We start from the raw sequence: 27,350 nt of genomic DNA, 5'->3' as shown, positions 1-27,350 counted from the left end.
AAAGGGTTATGATATTATATATTTATGTTGATTTATAAGACAAAAGCTAAGAAGTGACATTTCTTCAAAGAAGGCCGATTGGGGAAAAATAATGGTGAAAAAAAATTTGCCCCCCCCCCCCCCTTTGGCGAAAGCTGGATCCACCCCTTCATCCTATTCATTTCTCTCCTTCCGTCCATCTCTCCATTCTTCCAGGAGCCGCGGAATAGTTTTGAAAAATGTTTTTTCAAAACTTTTTTTTTTGTATTTCTACCAATAAATTAATGAAAATAATGCGGTACAAAAATCAATGTCATTCTTCTTCCTGTTTTAAACTATATACGTGTACAAAAAACGCACCACCAGCTAAAAAAAAACAAAAAAAACTTGGGGGTCACAACCCGAGCACCCCACTTCCCAGGGCCATATACAAGGATTCTAATTTATTAATTTTAACGAAAGCATGAGACATCATTTGTTGAAAAAAAATTAAAGAGAGCTATTAATGACTGCATGTGGTCCTACCGGTACGCTAGATCTGCGCACAAAACTGCTTTCATATGACACGCAAAAGGGATAAATCTTAGTGGAAAAGTGGGATAAAGCAAACAGGATTTAGAAACTGCCTTCGTTGGCGTTCAATAATATGGGTGGTATGATACAAATTCTGCTAGCTTATTCGTACTATTATTTTTGGCCATTGTACTTAGATCTATATTTTAATGTGGAAACATTTTTAAATTTTTTTTATGATACAAATCGAGCGAGGCAAGTACAATGATATGGGGCAGAGTTCCAAGTCTTCATGCCCCAGACTGAATATATTTTGACATCAACATACTCCAAAAACAAGTGTTATGTTTTATTTTGTATTATTCATTTTTTAAGTATAAGGTAAAATTATAAGTCTCGGAGTGTCAGTTAATGCTGCAAAAGATGTATAAGGCCTACTCTTTTGCAGCACTATCCAGCTACCGCGGCGAGGACGCCCTCCGAGAAGGTAGCCATATCAAAACTAAAAACAAAAAATTCCACTTAGATTACTGGTGGATCCAAGGGGCATAATTATCGAGAGCCAAATTTGTAATTTGTAACATAAACATGCCCTTTTTACCCAAGCATGCCCCTTGAAAGTGAGGATATATATATATATATATATATTTATATATATATTATATAGGCCCTATTTTTTTTGCTTGTCAATTTTTAGGGACGAAATGACTTTGAATTTTTGGTAAAAACATTTTGTAATGCTTATCAAATTTGCATCGGGAAAATGTTCCCTCCATAGGCCCTGTCCCCCCTAAATCTGAGGTTGGGACCATTGGCAACGGAAAGCAAAAATTTAGGGGAGGGGGACCACCAAAATTTTGTGACAAGCCCCCCCCCCCCCCCAAAAAAAAAGGTTTATCAACCAAATTTTAGGGGAGACCCCATGAAATTTTTAGGGGGGTCCACTGAAATTTAGGGGGCACGCAGGAAAAAAAATTGACAAGCAAAAAAAAAAGGTTATCGACAAAAAAATTAGGAGGGGGGGGGGCGATTGTCCCCCACCTCAAATTTAGGGGAGACACGACCCCCCCCCCCCCGCTGCCTATGGGGGGACGTTATTACCTTTTTTGGGGGCTAAATTTTTTTTTCGGTCCCCCTTTGATAACCTTTTTTTGTCAAAAATTTTGGTGCCCTCCCCTAAATTTTTTTGATTGCCGCCGCTAATAGTGCCCTCCCCCCTTTGGAAAATCCTGGACCCTCCCTTGCCTAGATATAGATGTTTAAAGAATTTATTATTTTGAAAGTCAGTGCCCCCGCCCCCCATGCTTTAGTTATCATGGCATAAAACTTATGTCATATCTAATCCTTATATCAGCAAGAGGTCAGAGCATACTATCCGTCACCAAACGACTGCATTTGAGCCATTTTTTTTCTCTTTTCTCTTCTTTCTATTTTTTGTTGTTATTTAATCATTGTTTATTTGGATAAGCTCGGATCCGAGACTAACTGGGACGGTGAACGCACTTTCGTTCGAGTTGTGTATTTGGGTAACAATAGGCCGAGGCGAGAAAGGACACGCCCACAATCCCTCGTTCAGTGCCGAGCTCTGTGCATACGTGTCGACGAAATTTCAAAATGAAATTTGTACACAAATCTGTCACAATTCGGACCCACTTTAGCCTCAGATTAACAGATATTTAGATCTCTTTGGAACACTAAAAGTCATTCACTTGGGTTTTTTAATATGCTGATTCAGGTGAGGTACTTTTCAATGCCTTTAAACATAGATTTAAAAAATTAGATTTTCGTTTTGGGATCCCTACTTAAGTCTTAACGTCTTGAGTAAGCATAAGACTCTTAATAAGACATTCATAGTCATAGATCTCTAAAACTAAAAGTACTTGCAGTTTTTTTAGGACCAAAACAAAAATATAATCATTGAATCAAATAAAAATCATGTTTATCTGTAGACGTAGTACAAATGTTGAACATTAATGTTATAAAAAAATTAGGGTAGGCCTAAACGGAATTTGTTTACTTAACAGAAGCTTGTGTTTTGCCAAAAATTGGACGCAGTTTCCAAATCTTAGAAGCGTAGAGTTGTGCGCCGCGATCAATATCGGCGATATAAATCGCACACTTGACTCCATAATAATTGCTTACATGTAATTGCTGATAAAACAATTTATTTTAGCTGCGCAAATGCCGATTTTAATTGTTATTACTATCAATAATTTGATATAGAAATCGGTAAAGGAAATTTACTTACCAATACAATCAGTAGAGGCGCACGGCCAATATGGGAGACTCTCCAATAGGGGAGACAATCTCCCACATTGGAGACTTGCTTTGCAAAAGGACAAAAGAAACAACACCAACAAAAGCATGATTTATTTCCACCCAAAATTTTGTCTCACTGAGGTCAGAAGCCCATTTGTTTTGTGTGTGATTGACAACAAAAATCCTTATCAAAACAAAAGTAGACGGTGAATATTTAAAGAATATTTAAAGTAGACGGTGAAAAGGGGTAATTTTTCATGAGGAATCTGCTTATCACATTTTTATTTGCCGCCAAGGTAATCCTTTTGCAGCAAATGTAAACAAAGGAAATTGGACTCCAAAACTGGAGACTGTCTCTGAAATTGGATACCCAAATTCTTTACAAAAGTCTCTGATATTGGAGATAATCTCCCACATTGGAGACAGTCTCCAATATTGGCCGTGCGCCTCTACTGACAATAGACCTCTTTCGGCTCTGAACACTGGACGTTTTCGCTTAGACAGCTGGAAGCCGTCTGATCGAGGAGTTTATTAACTTTTTTTTTTTTTTTCTTAGGGAAATCCATCTTTGTTTACATGTCTCTCTTATGCATATATGGGAGGGGATTCAAGACTCCAATGATGAAGAAGTATGTGTCACTTTAAAAAAAAAAGACATCATCATGGAGTCCTCAAGACAAGATTTTACCCCTGGATTTTTTTTGAGCAGCAACTTGGATCTACTGTACACTATATGTGCAGTTCAATAGCAGGTATGTTCATGTATCTCATGCATGCAAGTCCCCTGCCAGTGCATGGCCTGTAGTTATGGGGAGAGAGTTGAAGTCATTTTCGTCCGATATTTGGAACCGTCCATTTGGGGACTTTACTCTACCTGCTATTGAACTGCACACACAGTATATTGGGCCCCAAATTAAAATGCTTTACACCCAGCTGAGCTATTATTTTCAGATCATCGACTTTGTGGAATACCCGGTATGTCAACACTACAGGATTTTTTTTTTTTTTGGGGGGGGGGGCTTCTATGGTTAGCAGAAAAACTGGTATGAAAGATATCTCAATACACTGAACAGATTATTTTACAAAAAAAAGAGAAATATTCTGCATGTCATCACAGTCATATTAAAAGGAAAACTTCTTGATTTATGACCATGCCTAAATGGACTGACTGGCCTTTACCTGTAAACGAATCGGACAATCTCAGCCAGTGAAACCATTACTCTCAGCTAATCACATGACCAGTCACATGGCAGCAGTACTGTGTGTGCGCGTGCACACACAATATTGCACACACTTAACAAGCTAAACGTGCATGGCCGGGCGGCTAGCTATAGGATGCATATCGTCTCGATCCCTCGCACACAAGGCCATGAGTCATGAGTTCCGACTTCTGATCATACACATCAGTCAAAATCAACATGGGGAAAGAATGGAAATAAGGTAGGGATGCTTGGCCTTTGACCTGTCCCCTCGACCATTACACTAGTTGGATGGATTGCTTTTTAAAAACAGTTTCATGACTTTAACTGCGATGACAGATGACACCTCAAATCTTATCAAACCATGGGGGGGGGGGGGTTATTTACCGGGCTCGAGGTATGCAAAGTGGAACCCGACCCGTAATGTTCCGAGCCGGACAATGTCAACTCGTTTGGTAAACAATCCGAGCTACAGGACTAGAAATCAATTCTGACACTTGATCCCAAAGGAAAGGTAAAAAATGAGTATTTCCATTGGATTTGCCATTATCAATACTACAAAATCCTGCTAGTTTACAAAAATATGGTACATTTATTCACAAGATACAAGACTTTGAAACTCCTTTTTTAAGGCCACATCAAAATTATAGTAGTAACAAAATGTAAACTAAATAGGTTAATTGTAGCATTTTAGTCTCCTTAATTTGTTACCAAAACCAATAAATTTGGATAACGGGACCATATGTCAGAAATGCGTTGAACTTTGATTTTTCCCTCAAAACCATGACTATTTTGGGCTGTGTGAATGTGAAATTTGTGAAAAGGGCGAAATTTTTTGCTCTGTGTGCAGTCACCCTAATAATATCATATTTCGCCCTAGACAGGAATAACCATCGTTTCTGGGGATCTATTTAACAATTTCTGACATTTTACTATCATCCTCATTCGCCGACGGTTAGCCAGGAGGCTCCTGGAGATTAATGTAATATCACTGACGTGCTTAATCTCCACGGAGCCAGGGATGGGATGCCATTGCTCTACACAAATCAAGTATTTTGGCAACAATAAAGTTGCTCCAAAATACCGGTTTTCTTTAGGGTTTTGAACCCAAACTTATGTAAATGGGCTACAATACAAATTGGACCCTTTTATCACTAAAGGGTCATATTTCTAAGCAATATTAAACATTAAAAGATATATGGAAAATATTAAAAGTAGAGGAGCGTTTACTCACAGTCTGTTGTCGCCATCTGCCATCTGTGTTATTGTAGCCTAGCTACAAGACTTGTATAGAGGGTGACAATATCATGAGCAGTGTTAACTTAGATTAACAAATATCATGAATCTTACCATAAAAATACTTGCATCGGCTGATAAGATTCATGATATTCAAATTTGAATTGACAGCTTATTTCATTTTTTTCTCACCTGCGTCTCAGAGTGAGACTATAAGCGCCGTTTTTCCGACGGCGGCGTCAACATTGCGCAACACTGCCTTCCATTACAATAGAAAGATTTCAAGGTACATGAAAACATTGGTAAATTCCCCCCCCTCCCAAAAAAAAAAATAAAACACCCAAAATATTGTGGGTTAAAGTATGAGTTAGGGTGGTCCTTCAGAGAAGGTAATACAGTAGTTATCATTTCAGATAGATTTCATGTTTATCAGAAATTTTTGTCTAAATGCACTTTCCACAATCTTTTTTTTGTTCGACAGACAAGACCGTGATTGTTTGGGATTTGACACGTAATGACGTCAGCTATGGTGTACCCAAGAGGAGTTTGAAAGGGCATAATCACTTTGTATCCGATGTCGTCACGTCTTCTGATGGACAGTTTGCCTTGACCGGATCATGGGATAAGACACTCCGATTGTGGGATATTGGAACGTAAGTTTGAATGTAAAACCAGATATTTTTCAAACTGGGCGGATTCCAAGAACATTTGATAAGTAAACAATACTCTTTTATCAATTCCCAAGGATAATATGTGACCTACCACCCCAAAACCACCAATAAGTCGCCAGGTAAGGTTCTCTGTAAAAAGCCAAAATAGTAAATTGGTCTTCAAAACCAAAAATTATAAAAACAGCTTATCTGAAAGAGCAATTCTTCTTCATACCGTGAAAATTTGAAGTCATTAAGTTGAATAAAAGATACAAGAGTTTCTTGGACACTACTTTTACAGACTGCTTGGAAGTTTCCCTGAGATTATGCTCATTTGATTTTTCTCATTTTTCTGGGGTGGACTTGACCTTTGAATATATGCCGGTTGTGTGAACAATCTGAAAACGAGTTTGAACAAAAAATGTCTGTCCCATATGTGCTTATCTGTGTTGGTGATCCTCAGCATGGTAATTTTTCCACCTTTGATGTCATGATTTTAATGCTTAGATGTATGTAAATAAAACGGATCTAGATCTACCAAGATATGGTACAATACTTCAATTAATTTTGATAATGATATGAAAGACTTTCTCATGAGATAATTCTTTCCTGCAACTGTTGTAATACCTCACATTCTCACTGACATTTTCATTTAAGAATATTGCTTATGAAACTTGAGAGGGGGGGGGGGGAGAGAGACTGTAGCTGTTTGTCTGTGATCAACCAAAATCTTATGTACATTTGAAACCCCTTACAGTGGCAAGACCACCCGTACGTTTAATGGTCACACCAAGGATGTCCTGAGTGTTGCCTTCTCTGCTGACAATCGTCAGATTGTATCCGGTTCTAGGGATCGCACCATCAAGCTCTGGAATACCCTTGGAGTGTGCAAGTACACCATCCAGGTAAGTCCAGCTTTCAAATAATCTGGTGGGTGTGTCATAAACACTTACGAGAGTAAATAATCAGCATTTTAGCATGACAGAAAGTCCCACTGAACTCTTTGTGAAACATGCCCCAGTTTGTAGTTAGCTCATGTCACAAAAGACTTCTAATATCCATAGATATCCATGGAGAAATCATTTTATGCACTTACATTATCAGCACTCGCAAAGTAACCGAAGTACCTCATAAATGTAGAGTTTTTTTTAAATTACCATGGAATGTACTGGATGAACAAGGTTACTCCAATCATTACAACCATCTTTCAGCTACATGTACGAGCACTAGAGACAAGCAATTCTAGTCACCCACATTATACGATCAATGAGGCTGTATGTGTGCAATCTACTTTGCATCAATCAAATTTGCTTTGTCAGGCATCCTATAAGACCACGGTCAGATTGTGTATGCATATCTGCTTTTAGAGGCGTTAGTTGCTGGGAATGATAAACCCTAAAAGGCCCGGGGGGGCCTACATTTTTCACGGTAAATCTGCCGCGTGAAATTTTTAAACCGCCCTGCTCGCTGACTTTTTACTTTCATATCTCGCACAACTTTTGAGACCAAATTTGCGGTGCCCGGGTACGCAGTTACAAAATTACGCAACATTATGTAAGTGCATGTCAGACCAAAAACTGCTCAAAAACATGAATTTATGTACAAATCCAATGCAAATTGTGTATTTAGCCAAAATTCATAAATGTATCATTTCTTTGTTTACTGATTAATAGTTTGTCTTGTTTATGGTCAGAATTAAGTCTGCAACAATTTCCATTAAAAAAACACTAACAAAAAGTCAAAAAACAAAGAAATACATAAGAAATTTTAAAAACAATAAAATAAGAAAAAAATTGCGATACCAATTTTTTTTTAAACATACGATCGAGATCCTACAAAGAATCTGAATAAAAACTTAGCAGTTTTGAGGCCGTATGATAATTGATTAGAGCAAATGTTTTATTTCATGCATGAATGAGCATAATTAATTCATTAAATGAGAATTACAGCCTTGTAGATTTTATTGCACACTACCACTTAGCAAATTTTTGCGGTGCTCGCGCGTTCGAAGGCCCCCTGGCTGTGAGAGGGTCCAAATAACCTGGCTCTTTTAGGGTTAAATGACTCTTGATTGTGCCAATGGTGTGCTAGGCAATTTTATAGTAAAAACCGCTAGATACATGTAATTGTTGAATTTCCCCTAACATTGTACAGTAAGTTTTTAAAAAATGATGCTAATAAGAATGTATGATAGTTGAGCTCACTGTTTGATTTTGGTTTTACAGGACGACTGCCACTCCAATTGGGTATCATGCGTCAGGTTCTCACCGAATGCTTCGAACCCTATCATTGTCTCTGGAGGCTGGGACAGGGTCGTCAAGGTAAGACTAACCAATCTCACTCTTTACCTTATGATTAAGTCTTTTTAGAACTGTTTTTAGGAAGAATATCCTTTTCAGGGTCATTTTCTTTCAGGATCATGTGGCACATCATTGTTGGTAAAAACACCATGATGGTAAGATGATTGGATTCTGTTCCAACTCTAAGATATTACCATAACTAGAATTTATGTTTGAGGATGTGGAAGGATGAAAATGTCATTCTTTGAAAAAGTGTCACTGCTGACCATATTCAGTAGTGATTTTGAGTAAATTTGAACAACTGGAGGGAAAGTGATGGTTGTTCTATGTAGGCTGAATGAACCAAAAGAATTGGATCATGTGGGTGGTGCCCATTGAGGCGTTCCTAAAGCTACTGTTCCTGTGTAGTCTTGGGGCTGTAATGGGCATAGAGAGAATGGTGTCTGTCTGCATGCTACTACTTTATGTCCTGGGGTCCTCGGGAGTATCGTGTAGTAGTAGCGCGTGATACATTCACCTACATAATTCTCATAAAAAATTATCTATGGGAAATTAAGTCACCTACTTGTATACCACTTTCATAGTAATTATTATGAAAACTCAATGTGAAATGTGTCGAGGGTAACTTTAAAGGAGAATGAAACTCTTGGAGCAAGTTAGCTTTTGTGAAAGCAGAAAAATCAAAGAATAAGATCAACAAAAGTTTGAGTAAAATAGGACTAGTAATAGAAGAGTTATGAGCATTTGAATGTCGAGATCACTAATGCTATGGAGATCCTCACATTGGCAATGCGACCAAGATCTATGATGTCACAGATGAACAACTCTCCCCTTTTGGACACTGAAAATAAACCCCAAAACATACTTTTTGCTCATTCTAATCATATGATAAACGATTCATCAATGATATAATGTTGTGAAACCTCTGTACTTGTCCTCTCATAAAGAGAACACCTCACCTTGTGATAGACTCTATAAAAGTGAGAATATAAGTGAAATAAGTACCAAAGTAATGGGGGAGTTGTACGTGTGTGACATCACAGATCTTGGTCGCATTGCCAACGGGAGGATCTACATGGCATTAGTGATCTCAATATTCTAATGCTCATAACTTTCTTATTATTCATTCAATCTTCTTCAAACTTTCAACAATATGTTTCTTTGATTTTTCTCTTTGATATGGATTCAGCTGGTTTCAAGGGTTTCATTCTCCTTTAATAAAGCCTGTCTAAATCTTTGGTAAAGGTTCAGTTATGTGATTTATATGTATATTGGAATTTTGGATTGTTTTTTGACCAGGGGTGATAATGTACCAGGAGATAATATTAGTAATTCCCATGTAGGAAATTGAAATAAACTCTGATTCTCTCATTCCTATATCACAATAATATATTGACCATTAGTAATACAGTATCAGTTTTGGTTGACTGATCCGTTGTGGAAATCAAAACTTTCAGTTGTACCAGATTCAGCGAAACATTTCCAGCATGTTTCTATCAGTTTGTCGGATGTTTCAAATTATTGATCAGCTACTGTTTAGCCTACATGGTTTGCGGTATAGGAACCGTGACATGAAGCTTAGCGGTGATCAGGGGGCCTGATTGCATTTGCTATTGCAACAGGGACAGATTTTAGAACACAGTAAATGCATTGAAATAACAATGAACAACTGAGAGGTCTTTGTTGGAAATTGGTGAACCAGAACTTCAGCAGATCGTCTCAAGAAAAAAAATGTGAACATGTGTTTAGAGTCACAGACAAAACTGCCGTTTTGATATACCTGTTTTCGACAAAGATTTCTTTGTCATAAAGGGCTTTTGACAATAGATTCTCCACGTTCCAGAGAGTGTCTGTGTAGTGGTTGCGAAATCTCCCTATTGTCTAGGATCACTCGGTCTTAGCCCCTTGATCAATCTCTGAAATTTATGTTGTGGCGCCATGAAATGAACATTGAATGCTAAATGTAGTTGACATTTTCCATGCGGATTCAAATCTCTCATGGTGTTTTAGGGTAATCAGCTTTAAAAAGAGGGTTATGATTAATCAGAGTTTGTACCATTTGCATTGTGATGTAGGTATGATTTAATATGATGTGGTATGAATGATAAACTGTATCAATTAACCAGAGTTTGTACATTGTAATATAGGTCTGGAACCTGACCAACTGCCGTCTGAAGACCAACCACTATGGACATACTTGCTTCTTGAACTGTGTGACTGTATCCCCAGATGGTTCACTCTGTGCATCCGGTGGCAAGGTATGTAATGCTGCAACTACAAGTCTTGAAATAAATTTGAAATAGTTTCCCAGAGAATTAGAGAATGTGGCAATCGCAGAACATATGTTCAACATGATGTTTCACTTCCCTAAAATGGCCGGGGGGGGTTGAATCAACCCCCCCCCCTCAACATTTTCTGCGATCATTCCGCCGCGCGAAATTTTTTGACCGCGCCACTCGCAGAGTTTATACTTTTAAGTCTCGCACATCTTCTGAGACCAAATTTACGACGCCCGGGTACGCGTTTCCAAAATTACGCAACATTTTGTAAGTGCATGTCAGACCAAAAATTGTTCCAAAACATGATTTTGTGTACAAAATCAATGCAAATTGAGTTTTCTCATCTTATTCATAAAGATATGATTATTTTTACTTTAAACAGCTGAAAGCAATTGATTTTAGCATAATTATGCTTCAAAATGGTTGTGCAATAAATCTGGTGAAAAAAACAAAGAAAAACAAAAGGTTGAAAAACAAAGAAATACATAAGAAATTCATAAAACAATAAAATACATAAGAAATTGATTTCCAAACTGAAGTTTTTTTCAATTGCCATTGTTGAGAATGCTACAGAGAATATTTTTACCAAAAATTAGCATTCTAGGAGCTTTATTTAGTGAATTAGAGCAAAAAGTACGATTTATGCATAAATTAGCATAATTAATTCATATAAAATAAAATCTCATTATTTTGGAAAATCTTACCATACAGCCTTGTAGATTACATCGCACACTACCAGCTTGCAAATTTTTGCGGCGATCGGCGGCCGAGGTCTCAGGGGGGGGTTGAATCACAGAACAGCCAAAAAAGCCTGGCCTAGTTAGGGTTAAAGGGGAAGTTCACCCTGAAAAAAAGTTTGTGGTAAAATAGCAGGGAAAAAAGATAGTAAAACATATTGGTGAAGTTTTGAGGGAAATCTGGAATTTTAAGTTTTGGATTTGTGACGTCACAAAGGAGCAGCTGCCCCATGTTAGGTAATATAAAATGCATGAATTTCATTTTTTTAAATGGTTGCTGATGACTTATTTTTGTTTTCTTTTCATGATTGGGTGTGAAATGATTTATTGATATACAAAAGGAATGATAAAAACCATTTTCAGTTTTCTGAGAAAATGAAATTTCATTGATTTTTTACCATTCGCTATGTAGGAATACTGCTTGCATATGACGTCTCAAATCAAATAATTTCTGAATGTGCTCTACCAAAAAAAGTATCTCTGAATTAATGATGTATTTTTAACAAAAATGTAACAAAAAAAATTTCCTTGATTTTAAAATCTATTGAGTCCCTGAATTCATCCATTTGTAGTCTCAGGAAGTCCTGGGAAGTCAGTGCATTTGTTTGCCCAGAAAAAGGTAATCAACCTGGCATTTGAACAGTCAACCTATACTATATCATTGAGGCCACCTCGGTAGTGACTTCATCTTTTATTTGTGTCTTGCTGTACAGGACGGTCTGTCTATGCTGTGGGATCTGAATGAAGGCAAGCACTTGTACACCCTGGACTCCCAAGAAGGCATCAATGCCCTCTGCTTCAGCCCCAACAGGTACTGGCTCTGTGCTGCTGCTGGACCTACCATCAAGATCTGGGTAAGTCTGTTTCCAGAGGAATGGAAAATAAAAATAGAGTTCAGGGGTGGTGTTTCACAAAGATTTAAATGTCATTGAAAGTCACACTTCAAGGGAGCGCCTGCTCGAAATCCATGTACGATCATTTTCATTCGCTTATCCCTACGGCAAGCCCTTACATCACAATGATCTTGGAGCTGCAAACACAATTGCCACTGAGGGTGGGATAATTTGTTAGATGGCTTGCTTGGTTCGTCTTTGTTCGGTCGAGTGCAATCAGCATAGGCAAGTACACACAAATCATGCGTGCAGCTATTGAAAACATGTACAGAGATTCCCGAGTTACCTGAGCCGGGCCAAGCTCCAAAGGGCCGCCGCGATTTGCTACTTTATGCTCCCTTTAAATTCCCAGTTGGGTGGAGTATGAAATGCGTCTACGCTTGAGATAGATATACTCGGAGGATACACGCTATTGAGAGTGTTTGTACCTGAGCATGACTTCAAGTCACATTTATATCTTTGTGAAGCCCCCCCCTCTTTTTGTGTAATTATTTTCAGCCAGAATATACTTTCCTTTTGAAAGTAAAAAACAATCAAAGTCCCAATTAAAGAGTTAGCTTTGATTGATGAGAGAGCAATCACATTTGATTTAGCTTTTGAGTCTATCAAATTTTTTTCCTTCTGAAATGTATGCGATAGTACAGTCCTATCCAACGCGTCTTCACTTTCTCACTCTCTTTTGTGGATTTGTGTATATGTATGGAAGTCCTATTTACCTGTGATTTTTTAAGTCTAGGGCAATATTACCTGCATGTATTAAGTACACAAATGACTCTGATTGAGCTCACTTACTGTAGATCCAGGAATCATTGCTTTGTCTCGTTTCTATTGCAAACAAACCTTTGATACAGAATCTTAGTTGAATTACATTTATATTTTAAATTTTCAGTAGGGACAAGTAAGGAAAGAAGAGATATGTTGCCCATTGAGGCGTTCCTAAAGCTACTGTTCCTGTGTAGTCTTGGGGCTGTAATGGGCATAGAGAGAATGGTGTCTGTCTGCATGCTACTACTTTATGTCCTGGGGTTCTCAGGAGTTTCATGTAGTAGTAGCGCGTGATACGTTCACCTACATAACTCACATGATATACACATTGTATTTACATTCTTTGGCAGATTAACCTGTATGGTGATGTATTTATCTACAAGTCCACTGGTGAATGTGCTTATGTCAAATTCTTTATACTGTCTTTGATGAGGTCTTGTCATACACCGTGATTCTTGTTTCTTTGTACCATATAGGATCTGGAGACCAAGTCCACCGTTGATGAGCTTCGACCCGAGGTCATCGGAAACTCAAGCGCCAAGACGGAATGTATGAGCTTGGCCTGGTCAGCTGACGGTCAAACTCTCTTTGCTGGATACACTGACAATCTCATTAGAGTCTGGCAGGTCTCTATCGCAAGCTCATAGAAGTCTAAACACCCACATAATTAACATCCTCAGTATGACACACAGGCTTGCTGCCCACAAGGGAGCTACAAGTATAAGTGATCTTTACAAAATGGCTCTTTTGGGGGCAGCATTTTATTTTATCATCTCCCTTCATGGAATGCTTGTCTGGACCCTATCAGATTGATGCAATCATGTAAGCCAGTGTGTCACTGAAGGAAGGTGAATCCCTGATATATACAGAATTATGTCATTCTATCTCCAGATTTAAACAATACATATTCATCCTGATAAAATAACTCTTCTCAAATGAAATTAAAATTTCATTGGGGGTTGGTTTGCATATATTCCAGTTCATAAGCCATTGCAACGTCTGGCAAATATTTCAACTAATTCACAAGCTCTCAACTAATTTATCTTGCAATTTTGATGTCAAAAATACAAATTGAAGGCAGAAATTCAGAACATTTTGTGCTTTTGTTCGTAGGCAAAACAATGTTATCCATCTATCTTCAAGCTTAACACTGGCTATGCCTACGGGGTTGGTTTTACTGACATATGATTTGGAAGCAAGTGATGTAACGTTCATTGTACAGTTCCAAAAATTATTGTGTCAAGTTCAGTAAGAGAAATAAACAAGGAATGATTCCTTGACAGTACGCTCATAATCAATTGTCTACATTGTTTGTTCTGTATTGAAATCTTAGTTCTGTTAACACGATGTGTGTGTGGGGTAATTATTGCCTTTTATTAGGGCTGAATTAAAGCATTCAAACAACTGTTAAAAGCCAATTGTGACAACCTTTTGAGCTTATGGGGAAGGGGGAAAAAAACTCTCACAAAGTTGCTGGAAATTCACATTCACTTCTTGACATCCATGAAATAAACACTTATTTTCCATATTTTCTTGAAATTGTTTTGATTTAGTCGGAAACTACCAATAAAATGATGTATTATCGTTCCTTTCTTAACTCTGCAAGATCAGTTTCAGTTGATATCATACTATATTTACTAACATCAATTTCTCTATGTGGGACTTTAATGCCATACATGCATTCTGGCAAAGCAAATTACAATGTCTTTCCTATCGAGTTGATAAGTACATTTTATGCCACTGGATAATCCAAGAATGAGTTAGTGAATCATTGATATTGAACTTACATGTATCTATTGTTTTGGCTCCTCTTCTTAACTTGAAAAAAAAAAATCTGTATCGGCTTAAATTAAGATGAAGTAAGTGGCAAGTCACTGTACTTTTGTTTTACCCATAATGCTCTACGAATCCACCTTGAAGGTGATACAATTTTAAGTCAAGAAAAGAAGCCAAAAGCATAAATAAGGTCATAATTAAGGATTCAGTGAATTATTATTGGCTTATCCGTTGGCATACATGTAAAATATATTTTAAGAGTCTTAATTAGAATGACATTGTACGTTATTTGCTTCATAAGAATATGGCATTCTAGTCCCACTGTAGTCAGTAGATTTAGCGTGACATCCTCTGAAATCAATGTTGCAGAGTTGAGGGAATATTCTCCAATTTCTTAATAGTTTCCAACTACATCAAGATAATTTCAAGGAAAATATGAAAAATAGGTGGGCATTATATGGCTGTATAATTATGCAAAATATTGAGTTCTAGCAATTTTAGGTGAAGATATTTATTTCATCCCTGCAAGTTAACTGGAGACCACCCGTAATTGCATGCTTTAAAGGGGAATCCAACCCAAATAAAAACTTGTTTTAAGAAGGAAAAGGAAAATCAGACAAGTTGATAGGTGAAAGTTTGAACAATATTGGACTAACAACAAGAAAGTTATGAATTTTTAAAAAGTTGTAACTATTGGTAATCACTATACCCATGGAGACTTCAAATTAGCCACATGGGATGTCATAGTGATGTAAGGCAAGGACTACTCTTCCATGTACTCCACTACATATTTTGGCTAAAATGTCATTTTTCCCAAAAGTTTTATTTCAAATTATATTTTTCTTTCATGAGGACATAAAACAATATACTGCCTGGGTTATATTTACATTACTGCCCCAGGGGAATGGGTACTTAGGAGAAAACCACAAATCCCTGATAATAAAGTACATGGCCTATGGGAAAGATGTTCTTGCCCCTTGTCATAATTTACTTACCCAGTTGCCAATTTGAAATCTACATGTATTAGTGATCTCAAATTTAAAGCAGCTTTAACTTTCTTATTGCTTGTCCGATTTCTTTCAAACTTTCACCATTCTGTTAAATTTATTTTTCTCCTTCCCAACACAACATTTTATGGCCAAGGCTGGATTCCCCTTTAAACGTTATTCAAGGTAAACGTAGTGACTCGGGCCTTCCTTCTTTATGGAAGTAATGAAGTGGTTGATGCTGTCATGGTGTGTGTGTGTTTGTTGCGTGCAGTAATGGTTGCCTGCTTTGTTTTTTCAAGGAAGTAACGAGTTGCTGATGTTGCCACAGTGTGCCAATTCGAAGTTACCATGCTATAGGGATAACTTTCAGTTATTTTAATAAGTCTGGGGGAGAAGATGGGGGTTGAATGATTCAGCGCAATTTACTTATTTGCGATGAAATTCAAGAACGTGAAAGCACACTGCGTCATTTCATCACTTTCTCTAGCCTGAGAAAGAGAAAAGCTGGGAAATGTTATGGCAAAATCTCTACAATTCGGTTTTACTACACCAAGTGTAGGGGGGAGTGGTCTTGGTTTGGGTTGCTTGGGGTCCCCAGGCTTAGTTGCGGTTTAAAAAGTAGATTTCTTTTTTGCGTTATTTTGTTCAAAATCACCCGTCCGCGTCTTTTGATTTTTCTCCTGTAAAATTGTTCCTATCTTGCACCTGTGTAGACATTTTTTTTTATTTGGAGTCGTGAGGTTTAGTTTGCCATAGTTATGTAATATCATTTTAGTTCAATCAGCATATTCAAATTAATCATATTTAACTGTAAGACTTGTGTACTACCAAAATAGTTGTGAAAAAGGCACATTTCAAGCCAAGATCATGTAACACAATACATCAGTAAATTTATGTATTCTGTATTGATTTAATTACTAGGGTAGAGGTTACTTGAAATGAAACATGCAAAGGAAACACCTCAGAAACTGAAGGTACATGTAAAAGCATTTTTATTTACATTTTGTAGTACAAAAAGATGGTTTCATGCATAGTAGGCATGGCACATATCACGAGGAAGGGAGACTCATTGCTCGTACACACATCTTCCTTTATAGCTTCTACTACAGAGTGAAATGCTCGAGGCAAATTAACAGCGGCGATAAAAGCTTTAGAACAAGCAATGGAAATAAATTTCTCTGATAATACAAAGAATTATTCAGTAATCTGATAATAAATATACACCATCTAGTCAAGCACCAGACAAGTTTGAAATTTACACTACATTACAATAGAAAGGCACATACATGTATACAGGTAGAAAACAATCTAGTGTTATCACTGTGAGCTAGAACATGCAAAGGGGCATTTTGTTTGTGTGTGTGTGTGTGTGGGGGGGGGGGTGGGTGGGTGGAAGACAATTTTCAAGTATATTGAATTTGAGTATTTCAAATAAAAACAAACGGCATGTGGGTTCACTCATGGAAAGGCATTGAATGTAAAATCGTACAGCACTTTATAATGTAGTGTAATACTTCCCTTTGAAATTTCAACTGATTACTGAAATGCATGATTTATATCAATTCAACAGAACATTGAACTGCATTGGTCTAATAATCTCATGATTATGACTTGTATTCATATCCATGAAACATATTACTTCCAGAAGTAAAGGTGAATACTCCAGTCTTATGACCAATGGCAGTGCGGAGTACCACAAGTGATGGGGGTGGGGTGAACCAGCTCCTTGTGATAGTTTTTCAAGAAATTAAAAAAAAGGTCCAACAGGTTATTTGGAACCAGAATTGAAAAAAAAATTGCATCATTTCTAATTCAGTATAATTGGTAACTCTTTAAAATTGAGATTGTATGATGGTGGTCCCCAAGTCTGCGCACCTAATAATTTGAGTTAAGATTTGATATGAATTTCTTTTTATTTCACGAAATCTTTCAGTCGATAATGTTCCTTACATCATTATGAGTTAGTGTGCCAAATATCTCATAAAAATTTTAAAGAAATATATGATTTTCTTGGAAAAAACCTCGGGCAGTCAGATTGGAATGTGCGCAATCGTCTTACAATTATTTACTTGACACTATTTCCAATCGGGATTTGTGCTCTTCAGATTGAAAAAAAAAATGGTGCCCCATGTCTGCGCACCCATTCACTTTGCATGCGATTCTGGGATTTTGATGAGAAAGGCTGCATTTTGAGGCTGTCACAAGAAATGCCAAAATTTCATTATTTTTCCACCATTGTGAGTCGGATTTTATAGTTAATATCTGTCTATGCATTAGATGTGTAAAGTTTATGTTCGTTGTGTATCTTCTTTTACTAGAATCGCGCAGATACGCGTATGCGCAGACAAGGGGGACTGCGCAGACTTAGGAGAACTTGCCATACATGGATTGTATCATTTGGCTGGGTATAACAAATTAGGCAAATTGAAATGTGTTTACAAAATCACACACATGACTTTGAACAGAGCACCATATTAATCTCATATCCTAACATGAAAAGTAATAGACTTATACGCTTCTTGAGAATGATTACATATATATACAATAAGGCTAGAAATGAATTGAAAGAAAGAAGCATTCATTTTCCCTGAAAAATTAGAAAATTTAGACACCTGCAATATATCTGGCCCGTGTTCCATAAAGTATTTTCTCAAAAGAAAAAAAAAATTGTCTCTGGCCAATCAAATTGCAGGATTTTATTAGCTTTTAAACTTGTTATTGATGACAAGCTTTATGAAATTTGGGGTCATTATGCAGATAATAAGAATTACTGGGGTAAAATGATGTTAAGAACATAAGATATCACCAATATATCCAAATACTTTTGTCAGAAAATGATAGGTGAAAATACAGGGAAAATAATTTCCTTCAATTTAGCATATCTTACAGAATTTTATCTTACAATGAATATTTACATCTTTACCATAAGATTATGATGGAGAACAAAACAAATACCACACATTTTCTTGTAGACTTAATCTTTTCCTGGTTCCGTAATGGTGCTGAACACATCCCTGTCGCACAAGATAAATATTACTCCCTCGTATCATTTTCGTCACACATTTTCCTCATTTTAATCAATATTGTCCCTCTACTTTTCTTGCTAAATAATACTTGATTAAATCCCCTCCCAAATTACTAACACAGTACAATTGTTTTACAAATATGGATAATCATTACCTGGTATGAGTAAATAATTTTATTGTTTTCTGTTGCTTTCATTGCTATATAATTAAACTTCATATCATACATTGTATCATCGTCTTATTAGAGATTTGAATCTCTAGTTCTAGAACAAATACATTATTATATAATTGGTAAAATAGTGCCCATCCATCCATCAAGTCATTAGAGATGAGCTAATTCAGGGGTGTTACACAAAAGATTTGAAGTCTGGTAAAACATCACACTTAAATCCTCAGTTGGGTGTTGTGTAGTGTTTCTCAAGGACCTGACTCGTCCTACAGGGGGACATGGGTTCAAATCCCAACCATATTGTGTGTTTTCCTTCAGCAAGAAATTGATCCACATTGTGGTGAGATGAATGGATACACAGATGGATAAATTTCTTGAATGCACTGAGCGTTGCTGAAGAAGTGGCTTGCTTAAAGCCGAGGTACATAATAGTTGCGCATTGTATCCTCTGGTCCGACTTATCTCTACGAGATAACAATAGTTGTGCGTTGTATCCTCTGGTCCGACTTATCTCTTCGAGGTAACAATAGTTGCGCGTTGTACCCTCTGGTCCAACTTATCTCTTTTTGCATCACCCCATGGTGTGTATGCTGGGAAGGAGCAAACATGTTCATCAGGAAGTCTACAAGAGGGGCAGTCCAATCCCCATCGTCCAAAAAAATTAAGAAATTCCCATCAAAAGATGTCAGAAACAAGGTATTAAAAGAAAACTTGTGTAATGTTGGAAGCAAACTTCCCTTGCTGTTCGGAAGAGTACACATAATTCATCTCCCAAGTTCAAATGATTTCTATAATCTCTCCAATTCAGCTATATCCCAAGTTCCCCTGTCGTGAAAGAAATTGCTACCATGGTTTGAACCGACTGAAAGTTTAGTTCCGTGGTCGACGTGCATTCCGTGCTCGTTGCTGTTGGAATAATTTCTTCTGTGCACTACATGTCGTACAACAAAGTTCTTCATATCGAGGCATCTTGCAGTACGTGCGGTAGTTCTTCCGCTTGCAGATCACAGAGTCCATCGGAATACAGTTCCCAGCTACAGATTCGAATTTAATAAAAGAGAATAAATGCAGAAATTTTCAGAAACATATTCCACTACTGAGGGAGTTTGAGAGCCTACAGTAAGATGTTCTGCAAATGCCTGAGAACTCTGACAATATGTGGATTGCCCAAGCTGAATCTCTTCGGATCACAGACCTTTTCGACTTAGGTGAAATTCAAGTAATAGAAGATGTAAATATACACATTTTGCACATTCAGTATTGATAGTTCATATATCACCCACTTCTCTTCTCCTGAGCAAAATTTAATTACAAATTACAAATCCAATCTATCATTATTATATTATCATGGTATTGTATTGCTGCCCTTTTTGCCACTTGCTTCTTTCAGTAGTGTGGCAAAAACTGCCTTTATTAGGCGTATTAAAAACATGCATACTACTGGGTATTTCACTTAAAAAAAGTAACTTCATGCTATACATATATATATTTTTCATATTTTCATTTAGATTTCAGTCCCACAGTATTGTTACAAAGGTAATTGCTCCAAGATTGTTATTTACAAAAGTAATGGAGCACTATGAATATTCACTATGATTATTTTTATTAAATCATTGTCAATTTTTCTTTTATTGATTTTCAAAATATCATTTCTGATTATTATGCCTATTTCATCTTGTTAGTAAATTTTAAACATTAACAGACTAGTGCACTCAGAAATAACCATATTAAGCCCCCTTCAAATGTTTTGTATTAGTACTATTATTATAATTTGGAATGTAAACTTACGATCACATTCTTGCACTGAGCAAGATTTTGATGTTGGTGGTCTTTCATCAAAACAATGATATGATCCCGGCATTCCTTCACCATCTAGCGATTCACAGGTTACATTGCGTGTCTTACTACCAGTACCACAGCTTGCTGAGCACTAATACGACAAATGAAAATACATGTAGTATTAAAATCAGTGGCACATGTGGAAAAACTTGACAGGAAGGGCAAATATTTTCTGACAACTTACAGAAAAATATTCAAAAATATAAAATAAGAGATTAAAGAAGGTCAATGCCATTTTTTACAAAAGTGCTTTCCCTTCAATTTTTCCTGACAACTTAAAACAGGATATAAAAATTGTGTTGGGCTGAAGGGGTGGGGGGGGGGGGGCTCTGCCCCTGCCCCCAGCTATGCAAATGATTAGTGTCACTATGATTGTCAAGATTGATGACAGAAGAAATAAATAAAAGGCACACATTCAAAGAGAAAGACAGAGAGAGAGAAAGGGAGAGAATTGGATAATGATAAGATGCTAAAATCAATATTTTAATTAGTTCAAAGAGAGGAAGAAAAGGGAAGAAAGGAGAAATGTCAGAAAAGGAGGTTGCATCATGTAGATTTATACAGTGCGTCCCACAAAAAACGAAACCAAGATTTATCGATGATTTATCATAACTTAATCGCAAATACAATAGACAAATGACATACCATTTTAAAGCTTAGAATCTCCTCTTTCATCTGAAATTACTTAAATTATTTTTCATTCACGCATGAGTGAGCAAAAACAATTTGAAAAGGGGATACCAAAAAGTCACTTGGCGGGCCGTATCTGGGTTTTAAAAAGAAAACCACATTTTTAAAAAGTTCAATATCTGCTCTTTAATTTGATACCTCAATTACAGAGAATGGTCAAGAAATAACAAAGTTCTGGTTATTTGAAATAAGGCTTGAATTTCAATAATTTCATAAAATGAAGAGGTTTTACAGGCTAGCGTTCAAACTCACTCGACACTCCGTTTTGTTGACGATCAGCCATGCATTAAGTCTTTTGTTACCGTGCGATAGCTTCAGTGGGAAACGGGTGAAAACACGTTTATTTAATGAAATTATGGAAATACAAGCATTGTTTCGAGGGATCATAACTTTTTTACTACTTGACCATTTTCTGTGATTTAGGTATCAAAGAAAAGAGAAGATATTGAACTTTTTAGTCATGTGATTTTCTTTTTGAAATTCAGATACCCCCCCGCGAAATGAGTTTTTGGCATCCTTTCTTCAAATTGTTTTTGCTCAATCATGCGTGAATGAGGAATAATCTAAGTAATACCAGATGAAAGAGGAGATTCTTAGCTTTACATTGGTAGGTCATTTGTCTATTTTATTTATGATTAAGTTATGATAAATCATCGCTAATTCTCGGTTTCGTTTTTTGTGGGACGCACTGTATATACTAGTACCGTTAAAAGGCAAATTAAAAAAAATTATACCATCTTTAAAGGAGAATGAAACCCTTGAAACCAGCTGAATCCATATCAAAGAGAAAAATCAAAGGAACACATTGTTGAAGGTTTGAGGAAGATTGAATGAATAATAAGAAAGTTATGAGCATTTGAATATTGAGATCACTAGTGCCATGTAGATCCTCCCATCGGCAATGCGACCAAGATCTGTGATATCACACACGTACAACTCCCTCATTACTTTAGTACTTATTTCACTTATATTCTCACTTTTATAGAGTCTATCACAAGGTGAGGTGTTCTCTTTATGAGATGACAAGTACAGAGGTTTCACAACATTATATCATTGATGAATCGTTTGTCATATGATTAGAATGAGCAAAAAGAAATGTTTTGGGGTATATTTTCAGTGTCCAAATGGGAGAGTTGTACGTGTGTGACATCACAGATCTTGGTCGCATTGCCAATGGGAGGATCTCCATAGCATTAGTGATCTCGACATTCAAATGCTCATAACTCTTTTATTGCTAGTCCTATTTTACACAAACTTTTGTTAATCTTATTTTTTGATTTTTCTGCTTTCACAAAAGCTAACTTGCTCCAAGAGTTTCATTCTCCTTTAATTTGTACCCCCCCCTCCCAATCAAAACACCCTGACACCATGACATACCTCTGACCACGCCCCAGTGACCCATCTGGCTGGGCAAGGCTGTCGATTGCATTCTTCATGGTCCACTGGCTGTGGGGTTGGACAGAGTGAAGGGTCCACTTTACTCCTGATGCCAGCTATACTTTGGATGCAGTGGATGGCTCGCCTTTTAAAACCGTTGGAACCGCAAGATTCGCTACAGTTGCCCCAATCTCGAATCTTCCAAGAATAGCTAGAAAGAAAACATTGGATAAGGCAAATTGAAGTTACATCAATTTAAAGATTAAAATTCGGAATCTGCTTCTTCATTTTCTTTGTTATCATTTTTCTCTGCTGCTATCACCTCTGTGATGATGATGGTGGTGATAATGATGGCGGTGATGATGATGATGATGATAATTATGATGGTGGTGGCGGTGATGATGATGGTGGTGATGATGATAGTGGTTCTGACGATGGTGATGGTGGTGACAGTGTTGATCATGATGGTGATGATTATGATGATATGATAATGATTAATGATGAATATTCATCATTCATCTTTTTCATCATCACCATTGTCATCAAATCAACTTGCATAACCCAAACCCTGAAATGGCTGGAGGAAAAGTGATAGAATTCACTCCACAGATGTTCTGCTCGATAGGTCATAACGTCCACAAATGAGCAAAAAATTTTCAAAATCAAATTGTGATGTACGTCCAAGCTCAAAGGAATAATTGAAAAGCACAGCCTTTTATACATCACAACATATATCATCACCATCATCATCATCGATACCAATATCACACAACCATCACCATTAGCAATTTGCACTATTTCACCATCATCTGTTACAGTAACCACATTCTAACAATCGCTTCTATTAAAGTTCATCAGAACAAAACAATGAAGTAGCAACAGCCTGTGTAACCCTTTTGACTATCATGAAGGAAACAAATCTAATAATACACGTATCAATGACAATACCTTATTGGCACTGCAGTAGTTGGTGGCAATGTCGTTGTAGGGCGAGTTGTCGTAGGTTCCGTGGTAGTTGCTCGAGTGGTAGTGGGTCGTGTTGTAGTGGGAGGTGCTGTCGTTGTTGGCATTGTAGTTGTAGGTGGAGGTGTGGTAGTTGTTGTTGCTCTCGCTGTCGTGGCTACAACCGTTGTTGTTGCTCTATGTGTGGTTGTCTCCCGTTGTGTTGAGGAATCAACGTTTGTCTCGGCGCCTGGTATCGTACCGCACTCGTGGGTGTTACATCGCTTGCGCTTCGCCTTGGGATTGTAACTTCCCATGCCACATTTATCCTTCTTGACTGTTTCATCCGTTCCGGTAACAAAACATTGATGCCTGAAGAAAGAGTAACCTAACATGCAACAAAGAAAATAGAAGCATGAATTCATAAGGTATACATAAATTATTTGTTAACAAAAGCCCTACTTGATCATTAGTTTCACATTTATCATCACATACACCATCATCAGTTTTACCAATGTCACTATCATCATTACTACCCTAAACATCATTATCATCATCTTAAGCAGTATGCTACTTCTACTATCATCACCAATAACACCACTACCATAATCACCATCACTATCACCACCACAATCATCATAATCATTTTGATGAGCATAATCATCATCATAACATTCACCATTACCACAACCATCATCATCACAAAGACAATCATCACTGCCATCATCATCATTCTTATCAGCATCACCAACATCGTCACCATCATCATTACCGACATCATTATCATCGTCATCATCATCATCACTAACATCATTATCATCATTATCCTACTAATCATCACCATCATCAACATCATCATCATTATCCTAGTCATCACCATCATCATCATTATCATCGTCGTCGTCGTCATCACCACCATCATCATCACCAACATCATTACTATCATCATCATCATCGTATCATCATCATCACCATCGTCATCATCATCATAACCAACACTTAATCCACCACCAACACTACCACCACCACAACCATCACCACAACTACTATCTTCATCATTACCTCCAAATCACCAGTGCCCATTACTACCACCACCATCAACATTATCCCAATCATCATCACAACTATCTCTTACCTCCTCCACATTTCCGATTACATTTTGTCCATCCCAGCTCCCTCCATTCATACGGAGGCATGTCATCTGTAACCATGTGAGCTATATGATTATTCACCGGCGGTGTCGTCACCGGCACCGTCGTTGGCGGCGCCGAGGTCGTCTCTGGTAATGGTTCATAAAATGATGCAGTATAATTCAATGTATTGGTATCTCGCGTGATGTACACCTATAGTGAAAGCAATATAATGGATGTAAGTAATATAATCATCTTATTTGTTCACTATTTGCTCATAATTGGTTCCCATTCATAGTCAAAACACATGTTCTTTTCTTTATTTCAATGAAATGGATTTTTAAGAAGTCATAGATATGATGGTTGATTAAGCAGTATTGGAAATGTTGCCAGGAACTATGTGAAGAACTACTCTAAAAATTAAGATATTTACATCCTGATAAAGGGAATGAGTCAGTTGTTGACTATCATGTTATATGTTCCTGATCAAAGACAACTTTTAAAAGATAAAACATGGCCTAAATTACTCATTATTAAAGGACAAGTCCACCCCAACAAAAAGTTGATTTGAATAAAAAGGGAAAAATCAAACAAGCACAACACTGAAAATTTCATCAATATCAGATGTAAAATAAGAAAGTTATGACATTTTTCAGTTTTGCTTAATTTCACAAAATAGTTATGTACATCCCGGTCGGTATGCAAATGAGGAACTGATGACATCACTCACTCACTATTTCCTTTGTATTTTATTATATGAAATATGAAATATTCTAATTTTCTCCCCATTGTCTAGTGAAACAAAGTTTTATTTCTCCCTGAACATGTGGAATTACCATTGTTTAACATTTTTTGGATCAGTCAAGTTGGTCCTTATTGTCAAATCTGTAAAAATTGAAATATTGTATAATTCAAACAATAAAAAACAAAAGAAATAGTGAGTGAGGGACATCATCGATTCTCTCATTTGCATGTGACTAAATTGTGCATATAACTATTTTGTAAAAATAAGCGAAACTTTAAAATGTCATAACTTTCTTATTTTACATCTGATTTTGATGAAATTTTCAGCATTGTGCTTGCCTGATTTTTCTCTATTGATTCAAACCAACATTTTTCTGAGGTGGACTTGGCCTTTAATCATACAGATCATTAAATCACCAACCTCTACATAGAAATATAAAAAAAACCTCTTAAGAACATACCTCTTTTCTAAATTGTCATTTCTTTTATTTCTTTATCTCTTTTATAATTGTGTAGAGTTGAACTGTATTTTAATCATATACTTGGTCGCTTATTATTTTGTAAATACTGCGAACTATAGATATTGTACTAAGAAATAAATGCTGGTTTGAATAATTATCCATAATAAACTTTCATTAAAAAATTACATTTTGAACATCATTAATGATCAAATAAAGAAATAAAGGATGCATGTCATAGAGTGATTTTGTGCAATTTAATCATTTTAATTTTTAAGCAACAACTCCAACTATAAATACATTTCTTACTCAACCAATCAAAATCAAGACACGTCAATTATCAATGAGAAGCTACAAACCATCAAATGAAGCTCTTTTCCTAATGGTCCTTTACTAACGAGCCTCTCACTTCCACCTCTGACGTCATATGTAAATCTTGCACCATCAACGATAAAGTCATGAGGTTCCGAGCGTCTCCTCCCCGGATTCAAAATATATTTTCCCGTCTCGGCACTTTTTAATGCTGTAAGGATATTGAATAATGAATATTAACTAAGTAGTGTTTTTAATTCAACCACATCTCCTCCATGCACACAAGTCTAGATGATAAATGTGGGGCAAAATGCCAAAAGTAACGTTAACATTAAAAAGATGAAACATTCAAGTTATTATATTTGCTTCATTTGAACTTGCTGGCAACTGCTGGGGGCGCATTTAAACCCTTATATGTAAACTGGAGATAATAATAACAAATCAAAATATTTGTGCAAGGTGCTAAATAGTGTATAGTTTTCAATGACACAATTTCTGTCTCCTAAATCAATAACTACAATCATAAATTAAACTTTGATTAATTAATAAAAACATTACAATTACATTTGATATAAAAAAGCTAAGCTAAAACTAACCAGCAAATCAAAATAAAGAGGCCAAAATGGACAGACTGATATCTGCCATAGAAACTAATCTCAAATTGATATGGTTTATAATTTATCCCTATCTAGGCCGGGGGGGGGGGGGGGCCTCCGAGGCCCCCCCCTCAACGAGTCGCGCGATATTTTCGCCGCGCAAATTTTTTTGACCGAGCTGCTCGCTGACTTTTTACTTTCAAGTCTTGCGCAACTTTTGAGACCAATTTTGCATCACCCGGGTACGCGGTTTCAAAATTACGCAACGTTATGTAAGTGCATGTCAATGTAAATTGTGTTTTCAACCAAAAATCATAAATGTATGATTATTTTTAGTTTTACTGGTCTAAATGTATGTATTTTATGCTGTTTATGATCTTAGAAGAGTCCCCAACAAATTTCATTGAAAAAAACAATGAAAATCAAAGGGTCCAAAAAACAAAGAAATACATAAGAAATTGCAAAAAACAATATAAGAAATTGATCTGATAT

The 27,350-nt window shown here is 36.7% G+C and overlaps 2 protein-coding genes and 2 non-coding genes across 4 annotated transcripts in view; 3 read left to right on the top strand and 1 right to left on the bottom strand.

The window, feature by feature from the left end:
• The first annotated feature begins 5,624 nt into the window (after positions 1-5,624).
• LOC129282161 (small ribosomal subunit protein RACK1-like) lies at positions 5,625-14,104 on the top strand. The gene is made up of 6 exons (XM_064112702.1): positions 5,625-5,839; positions 6,594-6,741; positions 8,062-8,157; positions 10,284-10,394; positions 11,866-12,006; positions 13,287-14,104. Exons 1-6 carry the CDS (start codon positions 5,634-5,636, stop codon positions 13,455-13,457), a joined length of 873 nt encoding a protein of 290 aa, XP_063968772.1. The 5' UTR covers positions 5,625-5,633; the 3' UTR covers positions 13,458-14,104.
• Positions 8,503-8,598, top strand: LOC129282324 (small nucleolar RNA SNORA17). The gene has a single exon (XR_008586591.2). It is a non-coding gene; the product is annotated as a small nucleolar RNA SNORA17 (small nucleolar RNA).
• LOC129282319 (small nucleolar RNA SNORA17) lies at positions 12,963-13,058 on the top strand. Its single transcript, XR_008586587.2, has one exon. It is a non-coding gene; the product is annotated as a small nucleolar RNA SNORA17 (small nucleolar RNA).
• Positions 14,105-16,550: 2,446 nt separating the features above from the next.
• LOC129281388 (A disintegrin and metalloproteinase with thrombospondin motifs 3-like) overlaps positions 16,551-27,350 on the bottom strand; it is a 30,393-nt gene continuing 19,593 nt past the window's right edge. Inside the window, exons 14-19 of the mRNA XM_064113406.1 lie at positions 26,310-26,473; positions 24,754-24,961; positions 23,625-24,006; positions 22,677-22,887; positions 20,559-20,700; positions 16,551-19,804 (exon numbers count right to left, since the gene is read on the bottom strand). Of these exons, the coding sequence (XP_063969476.1) occupies positions 19,641-19,804; positions 20,559-20,700; positions 22,677-22,887; positions 23,625-24,006; positions 24,754-24,961; positions 26,310-26,473 (1,271 nt within the window). The 3' untranslated portion in view covers positions 16,551-19,640. The remainder of the gene's footprint in view (positions 19,805-20,558; positions 20,701-22,676; positions 22,888-23,624; positions 24,007-24,753; positions 24,962-26,309; positions 26,474-27,350) is intronic.

The sequence above is a fragment of the Lytechinus pictus genome, chromosome 18 (genome assembly GCF_037042905.1).
Source record: "Lytechinus pictus isolate F3 Inbred chromosome 18, Lp3.0, whole genome shotgun sequence".
Taxonomy (NCBI): domain Eukaryota; kingdom Metazoa; phylum Echinodermata; class Echinoidea; order Temnopleuroida; family Toxopneustidae; genus Lytechinus; species Lytechinus pictus.
Note: the sequence above shows the minus strand (reverse complement) of the source record. Positions and strands in the feature narration are given on the sequence as shown.

Excerpts from the sequence above, each read along its gene's own strand:
- LOC129282161 (XM_064112702.1), top strand. The coding sequence starts at position 5,634 with ATGCACTTTCCACAATCTTTTTTTTGTTCGACAGACAAGACCGTGATT. Across the intron at positions 5,840-6,593 it reads CGATTGTGGGATATTGGAAC|TGGCAAGACCACCCGTACGT; the intron begins GTAAGTTTGAAT and ends AACCCCTTACAG. Across the intron at positions 12,007-13,286 it reads GACCTACCATCAAGATCTGG|GATCTGGAGACCAAGTCCAC; the intron begins GTAAGTCTGTTT and ends TGTACCATATAG.